At 37.3% G+C, this 22,191-nt stretch overlaps 1 protein-coding gene across 1 annotated transcript in view; it reads right to left on the bottom strand.

Moving 5' to 3' along the window:
- Positions 1 to 22,191, bottom strand: part of sorbs2a (sorbin and SH3 domain containing 2a) — a 66,706-nt gene that overhangs the window by 2,663 nt on the left and 41,852 nt on the right. Inside the window, 14 exon segments of the mRNA XM_058773773.1 lie at positions 1,210 to 1,316; positions 1,534 to 1,571; positions 5,827 to 5,997; positions 6,113 to 6,241; positions 6,341 to 6,455; positions 7,298 to 7,395; positions 7,646 to 7,707; positions 8,678 to 10,342; positions 10,802 to 10,977; positions 11,576 to 11,622; positions 13,812 to 13,868; positions 15,851 to 15,934; positions 19,110 to 19,224; positions 19,487 to 19,691. Of these exon segments, the coding sequence (XP_058629756.1) occupies positions 1,210 to 1,316; positions 1,534 to 1,571; positions 5,827 to 5,997; positions 6,113 to 6,241; positions 6,341 to 6,455; positions 7,298 to 7,395; positions 7,646 to 7,707; positions 8,678 to 10,342; positions 10,802 to 10,977; positions 11,576 to 11,622; positions 13,812 to 13,868; positions 15,851 to 15,934; positions 19,110 to 19,224; positions 19,487 to 19,691 (3,069 nt within the window).

Below are 22,191 nucleotides of genomic sequence, written 5' to 3'. Positions count from 1 at the left end.
GCTTGTCAACAGAAGGAAGCATGAAGTGCTCTAAAATTTCCTGGTAGATGGCTGCGTTGACTGTGGACTTCAGAAAACACAGTGGACCAACACCAGCAGATGACATGGCAGCCCAAATCATCACTGACTGTGGAAACTTCACACTGGACTTCAAGCAACATGGATTCTGTGCCTCCACTCTTCCTTCAGACTCTGGGACCTTGATTTCCAAATGAAATGTAAAATTTACTTTCATCTGAAAAGAGGACTTTGGACCACTGAGCAACAGTCCAGTTCATTTTCTCCACAGCCCAGTTAACATGCTTCTGACGTTGTCTCTGGTTCAGAAGTGGCTTGGTAGCCCTTTTCCTGAAGACGTCTGAGCGTGGTGACTCTTGATGCACTGACTCCAGCTTCAGTTCTCTCCTTGTGAAGCTCTCCCAAGTGTTTGAATCAGCTTTGCTTGACTGTATTCTCAAGCTTGCGGTCATCCCTGTTGCTTGTGCACCTTTTCCTACCCAAATTCTTCCTTCCAGTGAACTTTGCATTTAATATGCTTTGATACAGCACTCTGTAAACAGCCACACCTTTCAGTAATGACCCTCTGTGACTTACCCTCTTTGTGGAGGGTGTCAATGATCGTCTTCTGGATTATTGCCAAGTCAGCAGTCTTCTCCATTATTGTGGTTTCAAAGAACAAGAGATACCCGGAATTTATACTGTAGGGATGGTCATTTATTCAAACTCAAATGTAAATATTCTAATATTTTGAGATACTGAATTTTGATTCCTTTACTGTAAGCTCTAATCATCAAAATTAAAAGAAATAAACATTTGAAATATATCAGTCTGTGTGTAATGAATGAATATAATATACAAGTTTCACTTTTGAATGGAATTAGTGAAATAAATCAACTTTTGATGATATTCTAATTATATGACCAGCACCTGTATGTATATATATATATATATATATATATATATATATATATATATATATATATATATATATATATATATATATATATATATAAAGTCAATTTTATGAATCCTTGCTAAATAACAGCATTCATTTATAAAAAAAAAATTAAATAAAAAATCTTGGTAGTATACACATATTTCATTTATTAAGTCATATTGAGTAGTCTCATTTATTAAAAAGTATAAACCATTTGCAGAGGTGCTGTAATAACTGCTGTAATAAAAAAAAAAAAAAAAAAAAAAACTTACCCACAAACCAGCCATCATCACATTTTTCGATGACATCAATAACGTCCCCTTCCTTCAGCTCCAGCTCATCCTCATTACGAGGCACATAGTTGTACACAGCTTGGAAGCTTAAGTGAAATTAAAATTATATTATATATATATATATATATATATATATATATACATATATATATATATATATATATATATACACACACATATACACATATATATATATATATATATATATATATATATATATATATATATATTTTTTTTTTTTTTTTTTAAATGTGCTGTTACATAACAGTGAAAAGTATCTGAAAAATTGAAAAGTGTACTTACGGTTCACCACCTGAATGCTGAGAATCCTGCATCATTTTCTGAGAGAAGGAGAGAGGAAAGCATCAGTATGGTGTTCATATAAGACTTTAAGGTGTCAGAATATCATGCCAAATCCAGGCACAGGAAGTCATTTTGTGAGTCTTCATCGTCATCACAGAGCTTAGAGAAGATCTGCTGTGTTACAATACACACAAAGAAGAAATCCAGCCAGGATGCGACCAGAGAACTATAAAAGGGATTAGAAAGGACTTCATTTCCCAGTCTGCACCGCTGCTAGTGTCACAGCACACTGCATCCTACCCTTCTTGCTCTACTGGGTGATAAACAGGGAGATAAACAGCGCCTCCTGGTGGAAATGGGGCTACGAGGTGGCTTACCCTCAACCACCACTTCCTGCCTATAAACTGTCTGCAAGAATCAAATTCAAGGCAACCAATCAGAGATCAGCAGGCTCATACAAAATCCATCTCAGTGTTATTTACAACCTCATTCTCTTAATCTCAATACCAATGTTAATTCTATTTCAGTTTAGTCATTCCAGAGTCTTGAAGGTTATGATAACTACAGTCCAAATTTGGGCAAGTAAGAGACATAGTTATACACATAAAAATCCACCCTTCTCACTCACACTATTAATACATTCCATATTAAAAATAATGGAAAGAACCATAAAAGAGGTTCATATGTCCCAGCTTGGCTCTGCTCATCAGGAACAGCGTGGTAGGTTGATATTTCTATTGGTGGTTTGGAACAATATGAGGATGCATAAATAAATAAATAACAAAATGTTTATTTTGGGGTCAACTAGCCCTTTAAAACCTTGCTTAAAACCCATTTCATTGTGTCAAATTAATACTTTCTACTGCAACACAAGCCGGTTGTTTTCTCCCTGATGGTTCAAGGTTCATATCCCCATATGATCTTACTTTTAATGTTTGTTTAATGTTGAAGACATTACAGGTTGTACATCAGTACACAAGTACATGCACCACATAGCAGCCCTGAACACATTGTTTTGTTCATTCTTTTTACCTTAATCTTAGGAGAACGAGGCTGTGAACGTGGGGAGAGAGGAGGAAAAGAGGGAGAGGATGGAGAGGGCTGAGTGGAGACTACAGGCACAGAGGAGGGAGGAGGAGAGGTGAGGTGTGGAGGAGCCCTGGGAGGAGATGGGATGTGGTCTGAAGAAGACGGAGGAGGAGAGGGAGTGGAGGGTGGAGAGGCCGGAATAGTTGGTAGAAGAGGCTGGCAGGAGGAATAAAGAGGAGGATGCAAAGAAGGAATAGGAGATGAAGGAGGGGATGGAGGGATTGGCGAGATATGAGGAGAGGAGGGAGGAGAAGGAGAGTGGGAGGATGGGATATTTGAGAGAATGGGACCGGAAGTTGGAGAGGAAAGCTGAGGGAGGACAGAAGGAGATGATTGATAATTAGAAGGGAAAGAAGAAGGCAAAGGAGTAGGAATACTGAGAGTCGATGAAGGAGGAGGAGGAAGAGCGATTGGGGAGTTTGGAGGAGACAGAGGAGGTGAGGGAGGAGGAGTGGAGAGAGATAATGGAGGGAGAGGAGAGTCTGAAGGAGAAGAAACAACTGAGGTTTGGTGGACAGAGGAGGAATAGGGCACCAAAGGAAGACATGTAGCAAGAGGAATAGAAGGAGGAGGAGGACATGGAGAAGATCTGGAAGCAGATGGTGGAGAATAGTGAACAGCAGAGGCAGATGATTCAATGTGTGGTGGAGAAAAGCTAGTGGAAGAGAGAGTAAGGGAGGAATTAGGCATGGGGGAGGTGGAGAATGAAAGAGATGGAGTGATGGAGGAGGAGTCAGCCTGGCAAAGAGAAAGACAGAGCTGTTCAACTACAACTTTGAGCTAGATTGTCAAAGTTACACACACAACTAGTGTGAGAAAGACTATTAAAGGGGCCATATCATAGTAAACAGGATTTTCCTTGATCTTTTGAAATAGGATTGAGGTATATATATATATTTCTGTTCAGAAATCTTTACCATGTAACCACCGGTTTGCATATCAACACCTGTTTTTTTTTTTTACAATAATGAGAATGAGACTCTATTAAACACTGTGGTAAAGAGAAATTGAGGGGTAAGATAAGCTCTATTGCCCTGAAAAATAAATATCAAATCTGTAAATCTTGTGTTTCCTAATAGCAGACCTTTTCCCCAATTCTTGTTTTAAGCCAAAATGTGATCTAGACACCTCTTTGTAAACCTTTCCAAGCTATACTGGACCCTGCTTAAAACCTGCAACCCACAAGTAACCATTGTTTCTTATGTCATTTACAAGTCTGTTCACACCAAGGACAATAACTGTAACAATAACAGTTACAGGTTTATTAAGGTTTTAATAATCATTCTAATTCTGTAAGAATAGGGAAGTCCACACCACAGCTATAAGAATAACAGCAGAAGAACAATTTTCTTTTTTGTTTAACATATGAATGACAAAAACATTGACAGCCAATAAGAATCCATCTTTAAAGTGCTTGAGCATTTAAAGCAGCAGACAACAATATCTGCAGCATATGCTTATACTATAACAGAAAGTTATAATCACGGAGTTCAAAGAAAGAAAGAAAAAAAAACAAAAAAAAAGTTGAGCCAACTTAAAATTTTAAGGCAACCAGCTTCAGCAGATTTTTGTAGGAGACTTTTGAATTGTCTCAACTTTTTGTTGTATAAACGAAAACAAGTTATAAACAAGTTGAGAAAACTCAAAAATCTGCTGAAGCTGGTTGCCTTAAAATTTTAAGTTGGCTCAACTTTTTTTTTTTACAGTGCATGTTTAATATGGCCCCTTTAATTTAGTCAATGAACATGCAAATAATGTATAATTTTTTTAAAAACGTTTTCAGAATTTAAAAATGTATCGTTAAACTTAAAGGTGCTGTATGTAGGATTGACACCTAGCGGTTGAACTAGGTATTGAAGTCCAAATTCAAAATATTGGAGACAGTTTTTTTCACCCGGCCCCTCCTCCTCAGACTTGACGCACACGCAGGTTGCCAGATTAACGACACCAACAGGAATGAGCGCACATGACGATGAGTACAATTAAATACGCTGTGTTTTCTGCCAACTGGCAACCCGCGGTGCCGAAATACAATTGGGTAAACTGGCAGTGGACGGGTTTCACAAACCATAACAAACACAGACATTCCGGGCCAGAATGCACATTTTAAAAGGAGAATAACAGACTGTAGCATTGTTTTTCAGATAAACAAGTATGTTAACTTAGCATGTTTCTTAAATATCTGCAAACATACTATGCTATTTTTATGCTTTAGTAGAGTCAAAATCCTACATACAGCACCTTTAAGGTCACACAGCCAGACTATCATGCTTTTGTCACACTGCATGTTCTACCTCTTTTTTTGAAACAGTCTCCAAGCCTGATCTGTTGTTTGTTTCATCATCCTCTTCCTTTATGTACAACTCAGGAAGTTCCTCCCATTTTATAGCAGCTACGGGACTGTAAATCTCTGTTTTCTTATTCAAAATGCCTGACAGCAGCTCCTCAGCCTTTTTCTCATAGATATCATGATGTTTATCCAGTATATTTTCTGATTTATGGCTTGCACTGATGGACAGTGGCTTATCAGGTAATGCTTCACGATTAGCCATGTTTTTTGATCGATTGGCCAATCGGAATTCTAGCTCATTATAGAGTTGATTTTTCAGAAACATCGACATAATTTCACCATACGGATCAGGTTCGTTTATTAGCCTGGATGGGTCATAGTTTTGTTCCTTTAAATACATATCTTCTAAGAACTTTTTACCATCATGATTATGGTCTGTGATCCGTTTCACTGGTAAACCGAATGTTTCTGGTTCAACATCTATTGCTGTCAGTTTATCTCTGTAGAGACGTTCATGAGAATAAAGCGAAATATTTGAGGACTCTGAAGTGATTGGTCCTTGGCTAGGAAAAGGGGAGCATTTTGAGGAAAGGTTTTGTGGTGGGGTGAACCTTCGCACAAGTGGAGCAGGGGATTGGGGGCCAGTACAGTGTAGATTGCTGGGTAATGGAGGAGGGGTGGGTGGGACTGGACTGTCACAGGAAGATGGGCAAGCGGTGGAGACACCCAATGTGAGAGACAGCCAATCGCTAGTGACTGTTTGAAGGTGTGTCTTAGTGGCAGAATCAAGACACTGCAAATGGGAGGACTCCGTATAGTGCTTGAGCAAAGGAAAAAGAAAGCAGGGAGACTTATAGGACTCACAGGACAGACTTTGTGGATGTGATGGTCCAAAACCAGTGCTAAAGACTTACCTTATGTGCCCTGTATGTGTGCGTGTCTCCTTGGTGACTGGGGCTCTTGGAAGGAGAGCCCTTGATCACATCGACATAGGACACTGGGAAAATGCCCTGCTTGTTTGACCCAGGAATCTTTCCTTCATACCAATTCTGATCCACCTTCCTTAGAAGGATCACTCGCTCCCCCTACAACAGCAAAAACATGCATGCATGCATGCTTTAAATATCCAATTCATGGTGGGGTGTGATAGAAAGTGCACGACTGAAAGATGGTAGGGTTTGATGCAGGGTTTACTCTTGCCTTTCTAAGAGAAAGCTCCACGTTAGTGTCTGCATTGAAGTTGTAACGTGCTATGGCCTCTCCCATCTCTCGAACCTGAGCCGGAGGAGGAGGCCTGACAGGCTGCCTCCGCTCTGGAGACGCCACCTTCTGAAGGAGAAAATGAGAGATAGTGAGAAAGCAAGAGGGAATGCGATTAAGCATGTGCCAGCATTTAGTTTAATAAAATAGGTTATCTAAAAAATTTACCTCGACATAAGAGATGGGGAAAATCCCAATCCGTCCTCTGTGTTCCCCCTCATACCAGTTACTGTCAATCTGTCTGATGATGTTGACAGCATCACCTTTCTTAAAGGAAAGTTCCCTGCAATGTGCAATGAACATGCATATGTGACCATAAACATTCATTACATATACAGAAGATAGATTCAGGTGCATAAATGTTCTCTTTATTGTATAAGTCACATTTCTATTTTTCTACTGATGCAACCAAGCTGAGATGAAAACATTCACCAAATACAAACATATAATATAATATAATATAATTAGTACTGTCAAATGATTAAATCGCGATTAATCGCGTCCAAAATATATATATATATTTTTTTACATATGTGTGTGTACTGTGTATATTTATTATGTATATATAATAATAATAATATACTCCTATAAAGTGTTGTAGCTTTTAAATCTTTACTTAATAAGAGCATTTCTTCTTCAGGCACAGGAAACACTGTTATTTAATATATATCTGCAAGTTACAACAATATGTGGGACCATTTATTTTTTCTAATGTATTACCCAATGAATTTGGTGATATGCAAATTTCAGGCTGAAATTCATGAGCCTTGAAATTCTTTAATGGCTTTATTAGCATGGACTTTCATGCAAGCTTACACTTTCATGCAACGACACTGAGCTCAGAGCTGAACTGCTGATGCAGAGACCAATTTGACATAAAGCAAGTTAGTATGCAACAAGCACAAGAGCAAAAACTGCACAAGGGAAAATGAAAGAAAAAATAAAAAAATAAAAAAATAAAAAGAAATTGCTACAAAACGCTTTGATTGGACAAGAGTAGAATTAAACACACTTTCACAAACAAAAAGCTGACACAGCCCTTTGCGAATTCAAATTCAGTGAGATGCTGTGATGTTATTCACATGCACCAGACAGAGTTTCTCAGATTTCTTTATACATACTCACTTGGCAGACTGAGCTTTAAAATCATAAATTGCCCTGGCAGACTGTTTCTGATTGAGGAGAGAAGACAATATAAGATAGGTCATCTGCTTAGAGGATACCTATGAGGCAAGCAAAAAGACCATCAGCTATCCAAAATATGCACAGCTAAGCCATATAAAGACCTTGACCAAAATGAAGGTTACAGGGTCATGGGATTTATGGCATAGCGCAATAAGGATTCAGGATTTAAGATCGCCTTGTACTTATTCAATAATCAATTATGTTTTCCCTGCAAGTTTCAAAACATTGTTCTAATTAAACGAAAACTAGTTCATGTAAAAATAGATATGAGCAAAGCAGCATTTCTACCTCTCTTTCTGGCGTGGGTCTTCTGCTTTGTGGTGTGAGACGTCCTGTATCAGAGCCCTGATCTGAGGAAACAGAGAAAACATCAACAGAAAGAAAACGATTGAGTAGTGGCACCACATGCATTCCACTGGTGTCAAAGGAAAATGAGACTATTTAAAAATTATACAAATATTTATTTCAAATTTATGGTCAAACAAAAAAATAAGGGATGATTTGGATATACACAAAATGACATAAAAATAGCATGCACTTGACATAAAAAATGGCCCAAATATTAGTCATTAGTCACAGAAGCATGTGTTAAAAAAAATACATACAAAATACAGTACATACAAAGAAAGCAAATGTCTTTACAACTGTATTTCATATATCAACAAATAAAATAATAATAAGTAAAAAAAAAAAAACAATGGCAAGGGCACAAAATCAAAAGGGAAAATTAAGCTCAGTAAAACACATCATGCATATATGCACATATGACAGACATTTATTGCACCATGAACTGCTAATACTTCTTTTCCAATCGTATCATTGCAAATAAACAGAATGAAATAAAATCTCCCATTTATTCATAATTGGAGCTTTTGTGTTAGCATTAAAGCTAACTATACGCTAATGTACTCTAAAAAAAACAAAAATATTGAAAACTGATTTCTGTCCAATCAAATACTGTCCCAAAAATGTCCCAAAAAACTGAATTGACTCCTCCTTTATTTACGGTTCAAGCTTTCTGTTTCAATATATGAACAAAGGAAGTCAAAGGACCCCTCTTCAAAAAAAAAAAAAAAAAAAAAGTCAGTCAATCTAAATATACTATATTGTATAATTACATAAATAGTAAGATATTCCAAATACCTAATGGGACACTTGGTGCCATGATAATAAAGCATGTTGTTTAGATGAAAAAGAAGTAAAAGCACTTGCATGTTTTTGGTAGGGAACGTTTGAGGTAATGACATTGTTTTGAGGTAATGACATGGTTTTGCAATAATGGCACGAAATAAAAGGAAAACTCTTGCAAACTAGCTGCACCTGAATAGCAGTGCACATTAGCATTATGCTGGTTGTTGTTGGAGGCGTCTGTATGGTGGTGTTGCTGCTGGTAGGAGGCACATTGGTGGGCTCCATGGTAAGGCTGGTGGACATGGGGCGAAGAGGGGGAGCCGGACCCTCTCTGAGCCCGCAAGGAGGAGCTACGCTTGGGCACGTCTGGTAGCAACTCCTCCAATAACCGCCGCAATATGCTATCATCTGGCATCCTTGCTGGTCCCTGCCCCCTTTCTGCCCTTATGTGGTCATAAATGTCCTGCAAAGCGGCATCTAAAGCCTCATAAATTGCAGTTTTGGATTTTGGCCGACCGCTTCTGCAATGTCGCCGCTGGGTGGGCGGGGAGCCTCGTTTCCGTCGGAAAGGCACAGGGCTGACCAGGAAGGCCAGTTTGGAAAGGCCTGACTCACTGGGTGACTGCTGGGCTAGTGGAGATGTAGCGGCAGGGTGGGAGTCCTGCCGAGCCCTTTCCTGTTGTCGCTCGTGTTTTAGCATGGTGGTGAATCGTGTATAGGACGCCGGACAGCGACCCTTACAGGAGCTGATGAGGTGGCGGTGTTGGTAACCTTGACTCTGACCCACACTCTGGTGTAGGTGATGGTGGCGGTGGTAACGGTGTCCACGATGGTGATGTTGCCCAGAACCAAAAAAGCTTTCCGATGAGGTAAGTGAGCAATGATCCAGGTCGCTCTCGCTACACAGTGAAGACCCTTCTATGTGGATGTCACTCATTTCGGAGGCACAGGCGTCCTGCTCACTGTCCGAGTAGTCTTGATGCTGCCTCTGGTTCTTCCCATGAATTGGCACCAAGCTACTGCTGTCTGGTCCCAGTCTTGGCTGTCCCTCAGGGGGACTTCGAGCCCTTTCTGGAGGATCCTCCTCCTCCAAAAGTGATTCCACAGAAAAGCGTCGCTTGGGACAGCTGCTGGCCCTAGAGGACCCTGGTGTGGTGGTGCCTGATGGGGCATTTTCGTCACCAAGGTCTGGCATGGACTTGGATTTCTGGATGAGCTGTTCATATTCCGAGATACGGTTTGGGACCATGTGTCGTGGTACCTCATTGCCGAAAGATGCCCAACCGTGGAGGTTGTGCCTCTGTTGTTGCTGTAGCCGTTCCAGCTCAAGGATTCGTGCACGTACAGAACGAATCACCTCTGAGGGCAATAGCTGCTCTCGGTCTATGTGGTGCATTTTCTTGTAGAGCTGAAGGAAACCCGGAGCATCATGTGGCATCTTACGCCGGTGATGTCGGCGCCCCCTGGGAGATGAGGTAAGACTTTTTACTTGAGGCTTCTGTGGAGCGTCTTCATCAAGCAATGAACCTGCACTTTCAGAGCGAGTGGTAGTCACAGAAGTGGACGCTCTCCCGTCATTACTAGCACCATGTCCGTCAGACAACAAATCATCACAGCTGCGTGATTTGAGCCGTGGTGAGGAAGGAGTCATGACAGATTCATCGTCAACGCTACTCCAAGTCTCCGCAGCTTCATGTCGGCCTGTCTGCCAACCGTTCTTGAAGCAGATGGAGCGCTTGGAGCCACGCCAGGTTGGTGTGGAGATAGTGAGGGAGTCTGAGGAGAGACGAGAGGAAGGGCGCTCCATACCTGGGGAGCTCATACAGGAGGAGAGTGACTCACTAGCGTCTCCAGCTGTGAATTAAAATAACATCCAATGCAGCATGACAAAGAGGAGACAGGAAAGCTGGTTAGTGAGCTCAGCTGACAGAAAATGACAAAGCGAGAGAAAACAGGTATCAGTAAAAGTGACAGTTAGTAAGAATATGTCAGTATAGTTAAGATAGAAAGAGGAGAATATGCAGTCTCACACAATTAGGATCTTCTACAAAATTTTTACACAGGTATAACCACAAATGTGATGATTTAATGATAGAACAAGAGAAGTGAAATCTTTTCAGTTTCTGGCACAAATCAAACAAAACATACAGATAGAACGGTAACAGAACAAATCCATCAAACAGTTCCTCTGCGCAAAAATAATGGAGCACTAATGTAATATGTCATTAGAAAATAATGCATAATCTAAATGTCTTCAACAAGATTTGATCAGTCTAGCACCCTCTGTTCGAGTTTGAGTGTGTCTGAAATTACCTTTTGGTCTGGATGGTGAGGAGGGCGAGGAACGTATGGTGGGCTTCTTCAGGGTCTGTGCTTTATTAGAGTCCAGTGGGCGGGAAAACACTTGACTGGCATTCTGCTCACTTCCTGTGTTGGCTTGAGTGACAGATGGTTCCGACTTTCGCCTTTTCCTGTAGTCACCTGCAGAACTAAGAATCCCCCAAAATCCCAGATCAATAATGAAATAATGACTTAAAAATGTAATAGAATTACTGAATACTTTGATGGAACATTTTATAAAACATTAAAGGCCTAAAATACATAATTAAGGGACTAGCTGTGTAATTTTAATGTTTCTGTGAAAACCAGAGTATAATACAAATGGCTAAGCTATTTATGCCATTTTGGAAAATGGAAACTGCTAGTGGACAATACACTCTTTTAATTATATTGACGATGACACTCTGATACAGGGTCTTCTACACATTAAGTAGTCCTAAATATGGGTTCCCTTATCCTGTACTCTATAGATCCCGTATGAACAGCAGTCATTTTTGAGCTAGAGATGATCTGTGGGGGTAAGAAACAATTAATACTCAAATACACACAACAGTTTGGGATGTCAAATTCATATATACACACACAGCGAAAAAATAAACTGTGGCAGAGATTTTAAGACCTGAGTAAATTAAATTAGACTGAGGATGCTCAGGTTCTGTCCTCCAATGGATATCCAATAGGCATCTCTCTGAGAAATTAAAGAGCCTGAGTGAGAAAAGCTGATATAAGAATGAAAGGGAAGCTTACCTTGAAGTTCCGTCAGGTCGTTCGGAAGGCGAGAGATAGAGGGATGACTGAAAGAGAGCAGACAACAAAAGAGAAGAGTGAGATCCATGGGAACAAAGAAGTGTAACACTCCCGTGCTGCGCTACAATCAAAACCTTCCCCCCCGCATGCGCAAAGACAGCCGTGACCGACGAGGGTTCCACATCTCTCAATCCCACCTTGAAGGACTATGAAAATGAACTTTGACCTCCTGTGAGAATAAAAAAGGGCCAGGGCCCCACAGTAAGCAGAGCCCAACAAAAGCCAGAGAACAAAACAGTACAGATCCAGAAAGGCTGCACGTGGCAGCAGGTCACAAGAAGCCCTGTCTATTATGTTGTCCTAGATCGCCACGCCTCCTTTCCTTTGACACAGCCTGGGGTGAATTTCAACAAATCTGAGCACAATGCAGCAGGCTCTGGTGTTCATTCTGGCTTATCCACGCAACTTGGATCAGAGAAAAGAAAGGAAAGCAATTACTGACAACACAGCTTTTTTAACACACCGATGCTGATCCTAGGTCAGACGCGAAGATAAATAAAAAGGCAATTGACAGGCACAGGAGAATGCATTTCAGTAGTACTTGTGAGCATGTGACTCTTCTCAAACAACATATTTTAAAATAACAAATCTAGTATAAAAAAAAAAAAAAAATTCACAACACAAACATGCACATGAATACATTCATTCATCACAGAAAAACTGTAAGAGAAAAAAAGGAAAATTCTATCACCATTTACGTATCCTCATGTCATTCCAAACCTTTATGGTGTTATTTTTCCCCCATATAAACATAAATTGTTTTGTTTTTGAGAAATGTCTCAATGTCTATACAATTGCAGTCAAACCAAAGTCGAACCAGTGCTTAACAGCATGTTTCAAACCATCTTCTTTTGGGTTTTGCTAGAAAGATCAAGTCATACAGGTTTGGAACGACACGAGGGTGAGCAAATGATAACAGAATTAAAATTGTTGGATGAACTATCCCTTTAAGATGAAAAAAACATAAATAGCAGAGGAAGCAAATCTGAGCAAAATAAAATATACAAAAGAACAATCTGATCTGAAAAAGCATTGGTGGGTGTTCATTATTTAGCTACATTTTTCAGTAGTGTCACTCCAGGAAAGCTCAAATAAAGTGACTTTTATTATGTCAACAAATTGTTTCACATTTAGTTTTGTATTTGTTTGTATAGTTTACATTAAAATGTACATATGCAGCGTAGATTCATCTTGAACATTCTAACTCACAGATTTCAAGTAAAGGTACCCTAGTAAAAAAGTAATATATTTGAAATACATTTATTTCATACTAAGTATAGTTCAAATCTATTAACATTTTTACTGACAGATAACTCGAGACTTACTGATATAAAAATTATAATTAAACTTTACTTGGCATACTACTTGTGCACAATGCACTTTTCTAAATATAAAGTCTAAAATGTGTTTTAATGTCACTTTTGATGAGGATTGAATGATCTTTGAATAATATCGGACTTTAACTGCTAAATATTTCAAGTGTACCTGAAGTATACCTGCAATAATAGTTTTAGCACAGTAAAATATATACCTTTAATTGTACTTCAACACTACTTCTGCACAATTAAAGTGCATTAAGTACAAAATTAGTTATTCCAATTTAGCACATTATAAGTATACCAGTTTAGTATACTAAAAGTACAATTGCAGGACATTTTATTAAGTATATAAATATGAAAATGCATTTGTAGAATACTTAGCATGAAATAAATGTATTTCAAATACATTTAAGTATATTTATATTTCACTAGGGTAACAATTACAAAAAACAGAAACACTGAAATAGTATTTTCTTGTCACTGAATCACAAATCAATCATAAATTCCTAGTAAATTTCCCTATTTCAATAATACACTGAATTAAACATGTTTAACAAGTACTATTTTTGTCTTTCTAATTCAAAATTGCATAAGTAACATAAACATAACATGTTTTAACAATGATTTATTTACAACTTCAAAAAAAAAAAGAAGAAAAAAACAAGTACAGTGTACTCTAAAAAAACAAACAAACAAAAAATTTTTTTACAGTATGTGGGCCAATTTCTTGTGCATTTGCTGTCTGGTAAATAAATGACGGGGCAGGAGAAAAAGCAATAGGAAAAGAGAAAGATGGAGACATAGAGCAAACAAACAGCAAAGGAAAGATGGATGGATGGACAGGAAGGTAGATTTACCTGTGCCACAGCATGTGTGGAGTAGTCAGGATTATAATCCAACCTCTTTTTAGGAGGCTGGATGCCCCACCACCCGAACGAACGAACAGCACAGAGGTGAAGAGGTGAAGAGGTGAAGAGGTGAAGATGAGGTAGAGAAGCAGGTGCATCATGGTAAAAAGACACATGTGGAGAGAGTGACAACGTTAGGGCATGGAGAAACAGAGATCACACAAAACACACACAGTGTACAGACAAACGAAGGGTGAATTCTAGTGAACCATAGTGTGTTGAAAGTCATCGACTACACAAGTGCCCACACATGCTTCACCTACCTTACACACACTGCTGCTTGTGTGTACATATAGCCTAATACACACAACGATGAAACTACAAAGCTTTCACACATAATGCGCTTGTTTACACATGGTAGCAGCAAACTCAATCAGTAAACAAGCCAGGAAGTGTGTGTTTATAAAAGCTGGAGGAACTGTGCATGAATATCTCATTTATGAACATACAGTGGCCTACAAAATATAGGAATTTTTATGAATTTTATTGCATTAGATAAAATAAAATAAGAATGTCTAACTTTGGAACAAATTACACTCCTCTTAGTCAGGGGATGAACAACATTGAAAAGTCTGGGGTCAATATGATTTTTTTTTTATATACATGTTAATATGGCGCACAATGCTAATTGCTAATAATACAATGCTAAATGCAAAAGGAAGCAGGAAATGATGAGACTCTTGTGAGAAGTTATCAGCATTGATAGTTTTTCTATCTATGTGTTTGGGGTCAGCAAGGTTTAAAAAAGTAATAATAATAATAATAATAATACTATCATTAGTGACACCAAAGATATTCATAATGCTACAAAAGTTTTTTTTTTATTTCAAATAAATGCTGTTCTTTCTATTCATTAAAGAATCATGTGACACTGAAGACTGCTGAAAATTCAGCTTTGACATCACAGAAATAAATTACATTATAAAATGTATTAAAATAGCAAACATTTAAATTGTAATTATATTACACATACTAAAAAAATAATATTACTGTTTTTACTGTATTTTTGATCAAATAAATATTGCTTTGGTGAGCATAAGAGACTTGACGAGTATTCACAACATAAATCTCCATAGATATTGAAGGTGATACATCTCCATCAAAATTAATACTTCAAAATTATACATAATAAATAAATAATAATTATAATAGTGCTCATACATTTTAGTGAATTTTTAGGTGAACTATTATTTTACCTTTGGTCACCCAATCATTAATATTTGGTTACATTCTATTAGTAGAATACATGCTCAACTAATTTGGCAACCAGAAAGTTGGTTTTTACAATTTTGTAAAGTTTATCTACTTTTTTTAGTATTTAGAACTTCTTGATGTGAAAATGTTCAGCTTGAAAGTGCAATGTTTATATGTTGGATGCATGAATTAATCCAAATCCTTTTTAGGGCCACTGTATTATCCAAAATCTGTTCATTTTCAATAAAAAATAGTTAAACTCGACTTGATAGTGTTTTCTGCACAGGTTCTGCAGCTGTAAGAGCTTTAAGCTTGTAAGAACAGGTGTGTGATACTGCAATCAGAGCCAAAGCAAAAGCGCAGTGTTATACACTAAACTTTTTAAAAACCAATGACATTCTTCTAAAGACAATTGTATGCCATAAATAGAGCACAAGTACAGATAATGTTGCTCTTTTGGAGCATTTTGAAAACAAAGCATGATTATTTACTTTAAATATTAGCCTTGGGATTTAACATCAGACATATCATACATGTCTAATGCCTCACCCGCTGCCTCTAGCATTGTTATTGTGCAAATTGTTATCGTGGTGATGTTAAATGTCTTTTTCCAGTTTTCGGTGTGCAAATAACACCAAGTTCTGAACAAGTCAGAACTTGAATTTTAAAAACTACACACACACACACACACACACACACACACACAGCTTGTCATTACACAACAGCATGTGTGTGCCAGACAAGGAGATTACAGCCTACAGCATGCCAACCTGCCAAACCCTCACTCAACTTACCGGTCGTCCAAACTCCAACTCGGAAAAGAATTTAAACCAAGGCTCATTCTCTAAATCTATGTCATCTGGGTTTAAATCAAACATCTGGAGCAAGAAGCAACATAGAAAAAGAGAGGTAAGGGAAAGAGGAAAAACAATGAAAGGAAAAGAGAGATGGAAATCAGGGTTAGGATGACCAAAATATGCTGCAAGGACTGGTGAGCAAAGAACAGAGGAGGATGATGTTGTGGGTCATCAGCATTCTCTCTCTCACACACACACACACACACACACAAACAAAATGTGAGCCTGGACCACAAAACCAGTCATAAGTGTCAATTTTTTGAAATTGAGATTTATACATCATCTCAAAGCTGCATAAATAAGCTTTCCAATGATGTATGTTTGTTAGGATAAGATAATATTTGGCTGAGATACAACTATTTGAAAATCTGGAATCTGAGGGTGCAAAAATCGCCTTTAAAGTTGTCCAAATGAAGTTCTTAGCAATGCATATTACTAATCAAAAATTAAGTTTCAATATATTTGCGGTAGGAAATTAAAGAAAAATCGATCATTTTGACCCATACAATGTATTGTTGGCTATTGCTACAAATACACCCGTGCGACTTATGACTGGTTTTGTGGTCCAGGGTCACAAATATGTAATGACAAATCATAACAATTAATAAGACTTAAAGAAATTCCACCCAAAAGTGAAGAAGAAAAAAAGCTCACTCTCATGTTATTCAAAACCTGTATGACATACTTTCTTCTGTGGAACACATAAGAAGATATATTGAAAAAATATATCATAATATATCATTAAATAAATTCGGGTCCCATTGACTTCCAAGGTATGGACTAAAAATACACTGGAAATCAATGGGAACTTAAAAGGTTTGGTTACCACATTTCTTCCAAATATTTAGTTTTCCATGCAAGAAAGAAGATATTTTGAAGAATGTTGTTTGGTTCCCATTGACTTGGATGAAAACTGAAAGCTGTTTGATTATCAACATTCTTCAAAATATAGTCTTTTGTGTTCAGCAGAAGAAAGAAATTCATACAGGTTTGAAATGACATGAGGGTGAGTACACTGTAAAAAGTGATAAGTTGACTTAACTTAAAAAAATTTAGGAAACCCGTTGCCTTAACATTTTTAAGTAAATGATCATTTTTAAAAATAAGTTAAGTGAATTCCACTTAACTTAATTTTTATTTTTTTTTAAATTATTATTTACTTAATCATTTTAAGGCAACGGGTTTCCTCAATTTTTTTTTAAGTCAAGTCAACTTAGAAGTTTCATTTTTGGGCAGACTATCACTTTAATATGACTGTGCCTCTCAGTACTGTCCAAAAGGTGGAGACATTGTGCTTCTTCCCCTCTTCTCTCTAAAGTCTCTTTCTCTCTTCCTCAAGCTATGACTGTACATGCTGAGAAAGCTGCCCACTCATTTTGCCACCTGGGACATCTCCTACTGCCACATCCACTGTGTTTGTGCTGAGGGCAGTGCAATGATTCAGCCTCCTGACATTTCTATCTCATTGTTCCCTGAACCGAGCCACTGGCTACGACTGCATCGCGTCGTCTGACACCCTTCCAGTATTTTACATCTGCATTGCAAAACAAAAGTTCAACTGCTTTCAAAGGAGACATAAAACACTGAGGGAATTCCTCTATTGAGACATTTCATTTGTCTTGCTTCATTAGACAAACACAGCAGAATGTGACATTATAAGGGGGAGATTGGAACATACTGTATTGCTGGCAAAATTCAAAACTGCATTGTCCCCATCATGGATACAACAGGCTAAGCACAGCACAATGGCTCTAAGGGACTGCTTTTAGTGCAAACCTTTACCAATATTTTACCTACTACATGAACTAATACACAAAGGAAAAGAAAGCTTGCTGCAGCACCACATTGCTCATGATAAGCAAACTCATGGCTGATGGTTCATTATTTGGTCAAACGACCCATGAAACAAAAAGAAAACACAGCTTTAACACATGTCCAATCAGCAGGCTGGAAAATTGCAGTTTGACACTGTAGTAAACAGTAAGTTAGGCCTGCAACACCTTAATAAAGCGGTACTCAAATAGCTGTACAGGCTACAATGAAATTGAGAGTTTTCATAAGACTGGATAGCAAGGTAATTACAGTACATTGCTCTTCGAAAGTTTGGGGTCAGTAAGATTTTTTGAAAGACAGTTAAAACAATAGCACTGTAAAATATTACCACAACATAAAGCAACTGTCTTCTATTCTAATGTGTTTTAAACTGCAATTTATTCCTGTGACGACAATGCAGCCATTACTCCAGTCTTCAGTGTCATATCAAACAGAAATCAACTTTTCTTTTTCTAATTATTAATGTTGAACAGTTGCTGCTTAATATTTCTGTGAAAACAGTGATTCGTTTTTTTTTTAAGGATTCAAGTTCAAGAGAACAGCATGTATTTGAAACAGAAATCTTTGTAACATTATCAATATCATTTTTGATTAATTTAACTCCTTGCTGAATAAAAGTACTAATTTATTTTAAAAAATCTTACTGATCCATGCTTTTTGCATGGTTGTGTGTACATACGACAAAGAGAGGAGCACAAAAAATGTCCACAAAATATACAGAAACTAAAGGAACAGTTTACCAAAAAAAATTATTATTAATTATATAAATAAATATTTATTTCATGGATGAAACATTGTTTTGAGGCCAAATGATAGCTATGTCTGAGAAGAAGACCACACTTTGTCATTATTTATGGCACGCCAGATATGAATGACATCAATGAGAAACGTGAGAACCAGTAACATCGTCAAAAAACCTGGTGTGATGCATCATATTTGAATGTACATCTTTGTGTTCCACAGAAAAAAAGAAAATCATACATGTCTGGAACAACATGAGGGTGAGTAAATAGTTTGTGGTGAGCTACTTCTTCAAAACTGTTTACAGTTTCTGGGACACAAATTTGGCTTTACATAGAGCTAAAAATTTTCAAAAGGCATGTCTCTGCTGACAGAGCAATTTAATCCAAGACAAGGTCTAATCTGTGTAGAAGCCTGACCCTGTAAATTTGATTTTGTGATTAAACAGACTGAAACAGGACTGAATTACTCTACAGTAAAATGAAAGAGAACACAACAGGATTGCCTTTAGACCTTAGCAACCTTGGGTCCATGTTATGTGAGGATTTTTACACCAGTTTAAATGAAATTTATGAATAATAATCACTTAGATATAATGATTTAATTAAATAAGATTACTCACAGGCCTTTCTTGCTCAAGGATGGAGGACTTGCCAGGCTCATACTCAAAGATACTCCGTGGCTCCGCTCGGTATTTACGTGTGTCCACTTTTCTATCTGGAGGACCCCACTCATTTCTGTAGATGAGAATAAGAATAAGAACCAATCAGATGTTTTTAAAACAGAAGCCTGTACACTGAAAAATATTTGGCGCAGGATTTACTTTTAAACAATTTTCACCCAGAAATTTCACAAACAATTACAGAGAAATGGCAATTAACCCATTGAATTAAATGCGCAATTCTGAAATAGAAACACTGAAATAGTATTTTCTTGCAAAATGCACTCTAATAATCATTGTTCTTTTTACAGTGTAGCTCTTGAGGTCAGGTGTCTTACGGGTCGTGTGAGAACTCTTTCTCTCTGTCCATGTCTTGTGAGCGGAGCTGGAGGAGAGACGGCATCGGAGGGGGCGGAGGGGGCACAGGAGATGGCGAGAGCTCACGGCGTGCGGCACCGTCTGGCGTGTCTGAGGTATTTCTAGAGAGAGGCCGGTAGGTGTGCGTTCGAGGGGGCGGGTGAGCATGGACAGGAGGGTAATTTTCTAAAAAAGAAGCACAAATATCAGAGTAATATAATAGATCAATAAAACAAATGTACAGTTGCTATACATATTTGGACATTACAGCAAAATATAAACATATGATTGTACACTACCATCTAAAATTTTGGGGTTGGTAAATTTTTCATAGTTTTGAATTGTGTCATGCTCATCAAGGCTGCATTTATATCAAAAATATAGTAACAAAGTAATATAGTAAGAAACAACATTGATCAAAAAGTGATTTTGTGAAATATTATAGCAATTTAAAATAACAGTTTTCTATTTTAATATACCTTAAAACATAATTTATTCCTGTGAAGCAATGCTGAATTTTCAGCATCATTACTCCAGTCTTCAGTGTTACATGATCCTTCAGAAATCATTGTAATATGCTGATTTATTATCAATGTTGGAAACATTGTTGTGCTGCTTAATATTTTTTTGGGACCTGTGATACTTTTTCAGGATTCTTTGATAAATAAAACGTTAAAAAGAACTGTGTTTATTTAAAATAGAAATGTGTTGTGTTACAATATACACTACTACTCAAAAGTTTGGGGTCAGTACATTTTTTCTTTCTTCTTTTTTTTTTTTTTTAAATAAATTAATACTTTTATTCAGCAAGGATGTGTTAAATGGATAAAAAGTGAGAGTAAAGACTTATATTGTTAGACAAGATTTCTATTTTTAATAAATGCTGTTTTTTTAATTTTTTTATTAATCAAAGAATCAAAGATAAAAGTATCACAGGTTCCAAAAAAATATTAAGCAGCACAACAGTTTCAACACTGTTAATGAATCAGCATATTTGAATTTCTGAAGGATCATGTGACACTGAAGACTGGACTAATGGCTGATGAAAACATTGTACATATATATATATATATATATATATATATATATATATATATATATATATATATATATATATAGTGGGTACGGAAAGTATTCAGACCCCCTTAAATTTTTCACTCTTTGTTATATTGCAGCCATTTGCTAAAATCATTTAAGTTCATTTTTTTTCCTCATTAATGTACACACAGCACCCCATATTGACAGAAAAACACAGAATTGTTGACATTTCTGCAGATTTATTAAAAAAGAAAAACTGAAATATCACATGTTCCTAAGTAAGTAAGTAAGTAATATTTATTTCTGTAGCACCTTTCAAGCGCAAGTGTCACAAAGTGCTGTATAACAACAGTATACAATGAAGAAATAAAAGACATGACAATTTAAACAAAAGCAAGTTTGAACAAGTAAGTTTTCAGCTGCTTTTTAAAAATGTCCACCGAGTCCACAAATCTCAGTTCCCGAGGAAGAGCATTCCACAACTTGGGAGCAACTACTTCAAATGCACAGTCTCCTTTTGTCTTCAATCTAGACCGTGGAACAACTAGCAGGATCTGATTTGAGGATCTCAGATTCCTACTAGAGTTAGGTTTCAACATCTCATTTATATACACAGGGGCTTGACCATGCAACGCTCTAAACACCATGACAAGAATTTTAAAATGAATTCTAAATTTGACAGGGAGCCAATGTAAAGAAATTAAAATTGGGGTTACGTGAGATCTCTTTGATGACTTAGTTAACAGTTTAGCAGCAGAATTTTGAACCACTTGTAAACGTTTGAGTGTTGAATTACTAAGACAGGTAAAAAGAGAGTTGCAGTAATCAAGGCGGGAGGAAATAAATGCATTTATAATCATTTCCAACTCCGCTGTAGACACAACTGGCTTCAATTTTGCGATGTTTCTCAACTGATAAAAACAATTTCGAACCAAATAATTCACATGTTGATCAAGACTGAAGGCTTGCCCCATATGAACACCTAAATTTCGAAGGGTAGATTTAACAGAATGTGATAAAGAACCAAGACTTTCCATCACTTTTGGAAGAACACCAACAGGAGCTGAGATAAGTACTTCAGTTTTTTTCAGGGTTTAACTGTAGATAATTATTTGCCATCCAGATTTTAATGGAGTTTATACAATTTAAAAGAACAGACAATTTTGTAATTTCATGAGACTTAAAAGAGATATAAAGTTGAATATCATCTGCATAGCAATGATAGCGAATGCATTCAAAACTACTTATCAGTTTCCCCAGAGGCAGCAAATACAAAGCAAAAAGCAATGGGGCCAAAACAGAACCCTGGGGAACGCCACAGGACACCGGTGCTGTAGATGAAGTGTAATTTTGAACTCTTACTGAGAAAGACCGGTCTGATAAGTATGATGAAAGCCAACTCAAGGCTGTACCGAGATACCAACCTCCTGTCTAAGCCTCTCAACTAATATACAGTGATCAACTGTATCAAAAGCAGCAGTGAGATCCAATAAAACCAGTACAGAGCATTCTCCTGCATCGCCTTGCATTAACAAGTCATTTAAAACTCTAAGAAGAGCAGTTTCAGTTGAGTGCATACGACGAAAGCCAGATTGGAATTTATCAAACACATTACGACCATCTAAAGCAGCTAAAAGCTGATTTACAA

This window comes from Onychostoma macrolepis, chromosome 01 (assembly GCF_012432095.1).
Source record: "Onychostoma macrolepis isolate SWU-2019 chromosome 01, ASM1243209v1, whole genome shotgun sequence".
Taxonomy (NCBI): Eukaryota; Metazoa; Chordata; class Actinopteri; order Cypriniformes; family Cyprinidae; genus Onychostoma; species Onychostoma macrolepis.
The sequence above is the reverse complement of the archived record's forward strand: the minus strand, read 5'-3'. Positions and strand labels throughout refer to the sequence as shown.